Source organism: Oncorhynchus keta, chromosome 19 (genome assembly GCF_023373465.1).
Source record: "Oncorhynchus keta strain PuntledgeMale-10-30-2019 chromosome 19, Oket_V2, whole genome shotgun sequence".
Taxonomy (NCBI): Eukaryota; Metazoa; Chordata; class Actinopteri; order Salmoniformes; family Salmonidae; genus Oncorhynchus; species Oncorhynchus keta.
Window position 1 is genome coordinate 11,469,742 of NC_068439.1, and position 12,054 is coordinate 11,481,795.

At 44.8% G+C, this 12,054-nt stretch overlaps 1 protein-coding gene across 1 annotated transcript in view; it reads right to left on the reverse strand.

Moving 5' to 3' along the window:
• LOC118378145 (pumilio homolog 1-like) overlaps nt 1-12,054 on the reverse strand; it is a gene marked incomplete at its 3' end in the record, with an annotated part of 63,964 nt that overhangs the window by 45,449 nt on the left and 6,461 nt on the right. The window contains exons 2-3 of the mRNA XM_052471798.1: nt 6,280-6,452; nt 5,434-5,556 (exon numbers count right to left, since the gene is read on the reverse strand). Coding sequence (XP_052327758.1) covers nt 5,434-5,556; nt 6,280-6,441 — 285 coding nt within the window. The remainder of the gene's footprint in view (nt 1-5,433; nt 5,557-6,279; nt 6,453-12,054) is intronic.

The window sequence follows — 12,054 nt, forward strand, 5'->3', positions numbered from 1 at the left end:
GTTATAACAACACCTACAGAGACCAGGTTATAACAACACTACAGAGACCAGGTTATAACAACACTACAGAGACCAGGTTATAACAACACCTACAGAGACCAGGTTATAACAACACTACAGAGACCAGGTTATAACAACACCTACAGAGACCAGGTTATAACAACACCTACAGAGACCAGGTTATAACAACACTACAGAGACCAGGTTATAACAACACCTACAGAGACCAGGTTATAACAACACCTACAGAGACCAGGTTATAACAACACTACAGAGACCAGGTTATAACAACACCTACAGAGACCAGGTTATAACAACACCTACAGAGACCAGGTTATAACAACACCTACAGAGACCAGGTTATAACAACACTACAGAGACCAGGTTATAACACCTACAGAGACCAGGTTATAACAACACTACAGAGACCAGGTTATAACAACACTACAGAGACACGGTTATAACACCTACAGAGACCAGGTTATAACAACACTACAGAGACCAGGTTATAACAACACTACAGAGAGCAGGTTATAACAACACTACAGAGACCAGGTTATAACAACACTACAGAGACCAGGTTATAACAACACCTACAGAGACCAGGTTATAACAACACTACAGAGACCAGGTTATAACAACACTACAGAGACCAGCATATAACAACACTACAGAGACCAGCATATAACAACACCTACAGAGACCAGGTTATAACACTACAGAGACCAGCATATAACAACACCTACAGAGACCAGGTTATAACACTACAGAGACCGGGTTATAACAACACTACAGAGACCAGGTTATAACACCACAGAGACCGGGTTATAACAACACTACACCTACAGAGACCGGGTTATAACAACACTACACCTACAGAGACCGGGTTATAACAACACTACACCTACAGAGACCAGGTTATAACAACACTACACCTATAGAAATCAGGTTATAACAACACTACAGAGACCAGGTTATAACAACACTACAGAGACCAGGTTATAACAACACTACAGAGACCAGGTTATAACAACACTACAGAGACCAGGTTATAACAACACTACAGAGACCAGGTTATAACAACACTACAGAGACCAGGTTATAACAACACTACAGAGACCAGGTTATAACAACACTACAGAGACCAGGTTATAACAACACTACAGAGACCAGGTTATAACAACACTACAGAGACCAGGTTATAACAACACTACAGAGACCAGGTTATAACAACACTACAGAGACCAGGTTATAACAACACTACAGAGACCAGGTTATAACAACACTACAGAGACCAGGTTATAACAACACTACAGAGACCAGGTTATAACAACACCTACAGAGACCAGGTTATAACAACACCTACAGAGACCAGGTTATAACAACACCTACAGAGACCAGGTTATAACAACACCTACAGAGACCAGGTTATAACAACACCTACAGAGACCAGGTTATAACCACACCTACAGAGACCAGGTTATAACCACACCTACAGAGACCAGGTTATAACAACACTACAGAGACCAGGTTATAACACCTACAGAGACCAGGTTATAACAACACCTACAGAGACCAGGTTATAACAACACCTACAGAGACCAGGTTATAACAACACCTACAGAGACCAGGTTATAACAACACTACAGAGACCAGGTTATAACAACACCTACAGAGACCAGGTTATAACAACACTACAGAGACCAGGTTATAACAACACCTACAGAGACCAGGTTATAACAACACTACAGAGACCAGGTTATAACAACACCTACAGAGACCAGGTTATAACAACACCTACAGAGACCAGGTTATAACAAACACTACAGAGACCAGGTTATAACAACACTACAGAGACCAGGTATATAACAACACTACAGAGACCAGGTTATAACAACACTACAGAGACCAGGTTATAACAACACCTACAGAGACCAGGTTATAACAACACCTACAGAGACCAGGTTATAACAACACCTACAGAGACCAGGTTATAACAACACCTACAGAGACCAGGTTATAACAACACCTACAGAGACCAGGTTATAACAACACCTACAGAGACCAGGTTATAACAACACCTACAGAGACCAGGTTATAACAACACCTACAGAGACCAGGTTATAACAACACTACAGAGACCAGGTTATTACAACACTACAGAGACCAGGTTATAACAACACTACACCTACAGAGACCAGGTTATAACAACACTACACCTACAGAGACCAGGTTATAACAACACTACACCTACAGTGACCAGGTTATAACAACACTACACCTACAGAGACCAGGTTATAACTACACTACACCTACAGAGACCAGGTTAGAATAACACCCATACACCTACAGAGACCAGGTTAGAATAACACCCCTACACTACAGACAGAGAGACCAGGTTAGAATAACACCCCTACACCTACAGACAGAGAGACCAGGTTAGAATAACACCCTACACCTACAGACAGAGAGACCAGGTTAGAATAACACCCCTACACCTACAGAGACCAGGTTAGAATAACACCCCTACACTACAGATGGAGAGACCAGGTGAGAATAACACCCCTACACTACAGACAGAGAGACCAGGTTAGAATAACACCCCTACACCTACAGACAGAGAGACCAGGTTAGAATAACACCCCTACACTACAGACAGAGAGACCAGGTTAGAATAACACCCACAGAGAGAGACCAGGTTAGAATAACACCCCTACACTACAGACAGAGACACCAGGTTAGAATAACACCCCTACACCTACAGACAGAGAGACCAGGTTAGAATAACACCCCTACACCTACAGACAGAGAGACCAGGTTAGAATAACACCCCTAAACCTACAGAGACCAGGTTAGAATAACACCCCTACACCTACAGACAGAGTGACCAGGTTAGAATAACACCCCTACACTACAGACAGAGAGACCAGGTTAGAATAACACCCACAGAGAGAGACCAGGTTAGAATAACACCCCTACACTACAGACAGAGAGACCAGGTTAGAATAACACCCACAGAGAGAGACCAGGTTAGAATAACACCCCTACACTACAGACAGAGAGACCAGGTTAGAATAACACCCACAGAGAGAGACCAGGTTAGAATAACACCCCTACACTACAGACAGAGAGACCAGGTTAGAATAACACCCACAGAGAGAGACCATGTTAGAATAACACCCCTAAACTACAGACAGAGAGACCAGGTTAGAATAACACCCCTACACTACAGACAGAGAGACCAGGTTAGAATAACACCCACAGAGAGAGACCAGGTTAGAATAACACCCCTACACTACAGACAGAGAGACCAGGTTAGAATAACACCCACAGAGAGAGACCAGGTTACAATAACACCCCTACACTACAGACAGAGAGACCAGGTTAGAATAACACCCACAGAGAGAGACCAGGTTAGAATAACACCCCTACACTACAGATGGAGAGACCAGGTGAGAATAACACCCCTACACTACAGACAGAGACCAGGTTAGAATAACACCCCTACACTACAGACAGAGAGAGAGACCAGGTTAGAATAACACCCCTACACTACAGACAGAGAGACCAGGTTAGAATAACACCCACAGAGAGAGACCAGGTTAGAATAACACCCCTACACCTACAGACAGAGAGACCAGGTTAGAATAACACCCCTACACCTACAGAGACCAGGTTAGAATAACACCCCTACACTACAGACAGAGAGACCAGGTTAGAATAACACCCCTACACTACAGACAGAGAGACCAGGTTAGAATAACACCCCTACACTACAGACAGAGAGACCAGGTTAGAATAACACCCACAGAGAGAGACCAGGTTAGAATAACACCCCTACACTACAGACAGAGACCAGGTTAGAATAACACCCACAGAGAGAGACCAGGTTAGAATAACACCCCTACACTACAGACAGAGAGACCAGGTTAGAATAACACCCCTACACTACAGACAGAGAGACCAGGTTAGAATAACACCCACAGAGAGAGACCAGGTTAGAATAACACCCCTACACTACAGACAGAGAGACCAGGTTAGAATAACACCCACAGAGAGAGACCAGGTTAGAATAACACCCCTACACTACAGATGGAGAGACCAGGTGAGAATAACACCCCTACACCACAGAGAGAGACCAGGTTAGAATAACACCCCTACACTACAGACAGAGAGACCAGGTTAGAATAACACCCACAGAGAGAGACCAGGTTAGAATAACACCTCTACACTACAGACAGAGAGACCAGGTTAGAATAACACCCACAGAGAGAGACCAGGTTAGAATAACACCCCTACACTACAGAGAGAGACCAGGTTAAAATAACACCCCTACACTACAGACAGAGAGACCAGGTTAGAATAACACCCCTACACTACAGACAGAGAGACCAGGTTAGAATAACACCCCTACACTACAGACAGAGAGACCAGGTTAGAATAACACCCCTACACCCCTACACTACAGACAGAGAGACAAGGTTAAAATAACACCTACAGAGAGAGACCAGGTTAGAATAACACCCCTAAACTACAGACAGAGAGACCAGGTTAGAATAACACCCCTACACTACAGACAAAGAGACCAGGTTAGAATAACACCCCTACACTACAGACAGAGAGACCAGGTTAGAATAACACCCCTACACTACAGATAGAGAGACCAGGTTAGAATAACACCCCTACACTACAGCTACAGAGACCAGGTTAGAATAACACCCCTACACTACAGAGAGAGACCAGGTTAGAATAACACCCCTACACTACAGACAGAGAGACCAGGTTAGAATAACACCCCTACACTACAGACAGAGAGACCAGGTGAGAATAACACCCACAGAGAGAGACCAGGTTAGAATAACACCCCTACACTACAGACAGAGAGACAAGGTTAGAATAACACCCCTACACTACAGACAGAGAGACCAGGTTAGAATAACACCCCTACACTACAGACAGAGAGACCAGGTTAGAATAACACCCCTACACTACAGACAGAGAGACCAGGTTAGAATAACACCCACAGAGAGAGACCAGGTTAGAATAACACCCCTACACTACAGACAGAGAGACCAGGTTAGAATAACACCCACAGAGAGAGACCAGGTTAGAATAACACCCCTACACTACAGACAGAGAGACCAGGTTAGAATAACACCCCTACACTACAGACAGAGAGACCAGGTTAGAATAACACCCCTACACTACAGACAGAGAGACCAGGTTAGAATAACACCCCTACACTACAGACAGAGAGACCAGGTTAGAATAACACCCCTACACTACAGACAGAGAGACCAGGTTAGAATAACACCCCTACACTATACCTACAGAGGGGCAAGGTTACACTCAGAGAGACTGTCAGTAAAGAGTAGGCCCATAAACTCAAAGCTGGACCATTTTCTGATTTGACCCCCCCCCAGCCACCAGTACCTGGCTGTCGTGGATGTTCTCCCCGGTGGGCCAGCGGTGTTTGCCAGGCTGCTCTCCGTGCTGGCGCTGGAAGAAGTAGTTCACCATGGCATCATCCTGAGAGCGCCCTGTACCCGTCACGCCCTGCAGAACACACACAGCTAACATCTCTGAACATCTGTCAGTCTGTGACGTGTACTGCAGTCTGACATGACATAGATTTAAAACCCTACCAGCCACTCAGATTATTATAACTATTTTATAATTTATTATTTTATTATTATTAATATTATTATTATTATTTTATTTATTTTTATTTATTTTTTTATTTATTTTTTAAATCGGCCAAATGATTTTCCCCCCACCAAAATTACACCAACACAAAAAAAAACAGATGAGCATGCTTTGTTTCAAAAACAAATGTATTATTAGTAAGACGTAATGTGGTATATTGTTTTAATTTCATTTTTTGAAAGCTGAAGTCATTAAATCCAAAATATCACAGAGACAAATGTTCGCCTGTCTCTTTAAGGGCGGGAGGTTACCATGGTAGCACGAGTGGAGTCAGTTGAAACTCAAACATAGAAGAAGAAGCGGAGGAACGCCAGGCAGTTGTCGCGTGAGGTGGAATAGGCTATATAGGAGTCGTAGTTATTTGAGCTATGAAACAAAAACGGCACAAATACTTTGAAAACAGCTACTGCAGCATTTATTTGACTTTAAAATGTGATCACACTTGAATTCACAAATGCGAGTGAAACGCTCGTCCCGTGGAGCCCTGGTGAAATACACATCATCCCGGCCAATGCCAAAAATCTACCCGCATTTGGCAGGTGTTAGTTTTATGCCCTGGTCTCCATCCCTTACCTGCTGGCTTGGTGGCGGGGCGTGTGGGGTCTGTCCGGCTGGGGGGGCGTGTCCTCCGCTGCTCAGCACCACCGGCATGCTGGGAGTTGAAGTTCTGAGGTGGGGGCTGAACGAGGCCTGCCAGAGCACTGCTTTACCCTTCAACACACACACGCTGCTCATTCCACCACGGCCTGAGGAAGAGACACACACCGTTAGTTGAAATATTCACACATAACCGATATATCTGACAATATTTTTTATTATTGTAGCTGAAAAAATATCATCATAACATCACGGACTGTGCTTAAAACAGCCCTCTAAATATAGTCCGAAAGCAGATTTCTTAAATAGCCACTGACCAATTCCGCATTTGGTTAGTGATGTTTGAGACACTGAACAAGCGAAAGCCTATTTCAATCTTTCAAATCCAATTTCTATCCATATCTATCTAAATATATCTATCTATGTAGATATATCTACAGTGGGGCAAAACAGTATTTAATCAGCCACCAATTGTGCAAGTTCTCCCACTTAAAAAGATGAGAGGCCTGTCATTTTTTCCCCAGAAAATCACATTGTAGGATTTTTAATGAATTTATTAGCAAATTATGGTGGAAAATAAGTATTTGGTCACCTACAAACAAGCAAGATTCCTGGCTCTCACAGACCTGTAACTTCTTCTTTAAGAGGCTCCTCTGTCCTCCACTCGTTACCTGTATTAATGGCACCTGTTTGAACTTATCAGTATAAAAGACACCCGTCCACAATTTTTAAGTGGGAGAACTTGCACGATTGTTGGTTGACTAAATACTTTTTTGCCCCACTGCTTGACAAAAAACAGATTCCATATGGGATTGAGTGATGGGGCTTTGCACAGATGGGGTTCTATCTACGGCGGGGCGGCAGGCAGGCCTCTGCACTCTAGTTATGAATGAGTCGTCCTCAGCCATATGGACGCATTAAAAAATATATATATATATTACACCTTTATTTAACCAGGTAGGCCAGTTGAGTTCAAGTTCTTATTTACAACTGTGACCTGGCCAAGATAAAGCAAAGCAGTGCGACACAAACAACACAGCTACACAAACAAACGTACAGTCAATAATACAATAGAAAGATCTGTATACAGTGTGTGCAAATGAAGTAAGGAGCTAAGGCAATAAATAGGTCAATAGTGGCGATGTAATTACAATGTACACGAGTGATGTGCAGATGAGGATGTGCAAGTGGAAATACTGGTGTGTAAAAGAGCAGAAAAACAAAAACAAATCTGGGGATGAGGTAGGTAGGAGCTCCGGGCAGCCGAGCGGAAATGGAGGAAAACTCGCCTCCCTGCGGACCTGGCATCCTTTCACTCCCTCCTCTCTACATTTTCCTCCTCTGTCTCTGCTGCTAAAGCCACTTTCTACCATTCTAAATTCCAAGCATCTGCCTCTAACCCTAGGAAGCTCTTTGCCACCTTCTCCTCCCTCCTGAATCCTCCCCCCCCCCTCCCTCCTCCCTCTCTGCAGATGACTTCGTCAACCATTTTGAAAAGAAGGTCGATGACATCCGATCCTCGTTTGCTAAGTCAAACGACACCGCTGGTTCTGCTCACACTGCCCTACCCTATGCTCTGACCTCTTTCTCCCCTCTCTCTCCAGATGAAATCTCGCGTCTTGTGACGGCCGGCCGCCCAACAACCTGCCCGCTTGACCCTATCCCCTCCTCTCTTCTCCAGACCATTTCCGGAGACCTTCTCCCTTACCTCACCTCGCTCATCAACTCATCCCTGACCGCTGGCTACGCCCCTCCCGTCTTCAAGAGAGCGAGAGTTGCACCCCTTCTGAAAAAACCTACACTCGATCCCTCCGATGTCAACAACTACAGACCAGTATCCCTTCTCTCTTTTCTCTCCAAAACTCTTGAGCGTGCCGTCCTTGGCCAGCTCTACCGCTATCTCTCTCAGAATGACCTTCTTGATCCAAATCAGTCAGGTTTCAAGACTAGTCATTCAACTGAGACTGCTCTTCTCTGTATCACGGAGGCGCTCCGCACTGCTAAAGCTAACTCTCTCTCCTCTGCTCTCATCCTTCTAGACCTATCGGCTGCCTTCGATACTGTGAACCATCAGATCCTCCTCTCCACCCTCTCCGAGTTGGGCATCTCCGGCGCGGCCCACGCTTGGATTGCGTCCTACCTGACAGGTCGCTCCTACCAGGTGGCGTGGCGAGAATCTGTCTCCTCACCACGCGCTCTCACCACTGGTGTCCCCCAGGGCTCTGTTCTAGGCCCTCTCTTATTCTCGCTATACACCAAGTCACTTGGCTCTGTCATAACCTCACATGGTCTCTCCTATCATTGCTATGCAGACGACACACAATTAATCTTCTCCTTTCCCCCTTCTGATGACCAGGTGGCGAATCGCATCTCTGCATGTCTGGCAGACATATCAGTGTGGATGACGGATCACCACCTCAAGCTGAACCTCAGCAAGACGGAGCTCCTCTTCCTCCCGGGAAGGACTGCCCGTTCCATGATCTCGCCATCACGGTTGACAACTCCATTGTGTCCTCCTCCCAGAGCGCTAAGAACCTTGGCGTGATCCTGGACAACACCCTGACGTTCTCAACTAACATCAAGGCGGTGTCCCGTTCCTGTAGGTTCATGCTCTACAACATCCGCAGAGTACGACCCTGCCTCACACAGGAAGCGGCGCAGGTCCTAATCCAGGCACTTGTCATCTCCCGTCTTGATTACTGCCACTCGCTGTTGGCTGGGCTCCCTGCCTGTGCCATTAAACCCTACAACTCATCCAGAACGCCGCAGCCCGTCTGGTGTTCAACCTTCCCAAGTTCTCTCACGTCACCCCGCTCCTCCGCTCTCTCCACTGGCTTCCAGTTGAAGCTCGCATCCGCTACAAGACCATGGTGCTCGCCACGGAGCTGTGAGGGGAACGGCACCTCAGTACCTCCAGGCTCTGATCAGGCCCTACACCCAAACAAGGGCACTGCGTTCATCCACCTCTGGCCTGCTCGCCTCCCTACCACTGAGGAAGTACAGTTCCCGCTCAGCCCAGTCAAAACTGTTCGCTGCTCTGGCCCCCAATGGTGGAACAAACTCCCTCACGACGCCAGGACAGCGGAGTCAATCACCACCTTCCGGAGACACCTGAAACCCCACCTCTTCAAGGAATACCTAGGATAGGGTAAGTAAGGGTAAGTAATCCTTCTCCCCCAACAAGATTTAGATGCAAGTGGCTGTTCCACTGGTTGTCATAAGGTGTATGCACCAATTTGTAAGTCGCTCTGGATAAGAGCGTCTGCTAAATGACTTAAATGTTAAATGTTAAATGGGTTTGGGTTGGGCCATTTACAGATGGGCTGTGTACAGCTGCAGCGATCGGTAAGCTGCTCTGACAGCTGACGCTTAAAGTTAGTGAGGGAGATATGTCTCCAACTTCAGTGATTTTTGCAATTAGTTTGCAGTGAGAATGATACACCGAGAAGAACTGTCAGCAAAAGAGCTAAGCACAGAACTCAGACCGCATCCACTGCGCACACCCCTGTTATCAAAACCCATCGGAGCATGAGAATGTTCCATTTCACTCCCGAGGCTTGATGGTTATCGAGAGGGAGTGTTGGAAAGATTGTTCACATTGAGAGATGAACTGTTGTCATTCACAATGAATGTAAAAAAATGTAAAAAATAATCATTGTACGGGACTTGTTTGACTTTCTGAGTAATAAAAAATAAAATGTGTCTCCTTGCCCATGTAACAGACATATTTGGGAAATGGAACAAACGGAAAGCAAAAGTATCTTATTTACACTTTGTAGACAATTTTCACACTAAACTAAAAATAACTGACTCGAATTACATTAGGCTGTTTTCAAAGGGATTCGTTGCTATTTCATATTTTTGCTATCTCATATTTCTGTGTGTTATTATATTATAATTAAGTCTATGATTTGATAGAGCAGTCTGACTGAACGGTGGTAGGCAGCAGCAGCAGCATCGTAAGCATTCATTCAAACAGCACTTTCATGCGTTTTGCCAGCAGCTCTTCAAGCATTGAGCTGTTTATGACTTCAGGCCTATCAACTCCCGGGATTATGCTGGCAATACTAAAGTACCTATAAGAACATCCAATAGACAAAGGTACATAAAATACAAACAGTATAGAGGGAAATAGTCCTATAATAACTACAACCTAAAACTTCTTACCTGGGAATATTGAAGACTCATGTTAAAAGGAACCACCATCTTTCATATGTTCTCATGTTCTGAGCAAGGAACTTGTTTGATTGAATCCATTTTAGAATAAGGCTGTAATGTAACACAATGTGGAAAGAGCAAGGAACTTAAACTGTAGGTTTTTTACATAGCACATATTGCACTTTTACTTTCTTCTCCAACACTTTGTTTTTGCATTATTTAAACTAAATTTAACATGTTTCATTATTTATTTGATACTAAATAGATTTTTATTGATGTATTATATTAAGTTAAAATAAGTGTTAATTCTGTTTTGTTGTAATTGTCATTATTACACACATATATATATATACACACACACGTAAATATTTTAATATATATATATATATATATATATATATATATATATATAAAAATTGTCCGATTAATCGGTATCTGCTTTTTTTGGTCCTCCAATAAATGGGTATCGGCGTTGAAAAAAATCATAGGCCGACCTCTAGTGTAGAGCATCGTTAGGGTGGTGTTCCATAACGTGTGTGTGTGTGTGTGTGTGTGTGTGTGTGTGTGTGTGTGTGTCGGTCGACCTCTACACTGAAAACGTGTCCGGCGTTTTGTGTTTGTCGTTTATAGGGCTGTAGCCACAGAATTCTGATGGTTGTCACTTGAAAAAAGGACAAACATCAGAAAATTCACCCCAAACATTGCCTCAGTGAACGGGCCCTTGCTATCCGGGATCCTTGGGACAACCTCATCCCATTGAAGTTTACCTTTAAAATGGTCACAGTAACGGTTCAGGTTGGGGGATAAAGTGGAACTGAAAATGTTTTAGCAAAGAGAAATCTTATTAATATACACCCCTAGGAAGAATGACACTTTTTAAAAAATATATACATTAAATGGCGCTTCACCTCAGGACACCCTACCGTGGCGCTTCACCTCAGGACACCCTACCGTGGCGCTTCACCTCAGGACACCCTACCGTGGCGCTTCACCTCAGGACACCCTACCGTGGCGCTTCACCTCAGGACACCCTACCGTGGCGCTTCACCTCAGGACACCCTACCGTGGCGCTTCACCTCAGGACACCCTACCGTGGCGCTTCACCTCAGGACACCCTACCGTGGCGCTTCACCTCAGGACACCCTACCGTGGCGCTTCACCTCAGGACACCCTACCGTGGCACTTCACCTCAGGACACCCTACCGTGGCACTTCACCTCAGGACACCCTACCGTGGCACTTTACCTAACAGTATACGACCAGTGAACATTTTAGGCTCTTTATTGAGCTGGCAAGCTTGTATCTACTCGCCGTAGAAGCAGTAACAGTTAGTTACAGAATTTCACTCTCCTCTCCAACTGGCGTAGATGTGTTGGGTGATAAGTGTCCAGTGTGTAGCGCGCCAGAGGAAGATCGTCTCACAGCCATGTAAACACTTAAACGGCGATGCAAATAAATCCGTAAACGTCTTGTAACGGCTGATAATATCGGTCTGGTTCTAGTTACACACACACACTGCTTCAACACACACTGCTTCACACACACACACACACACACACACACACACACACACACACACACACTGCTTCAACAC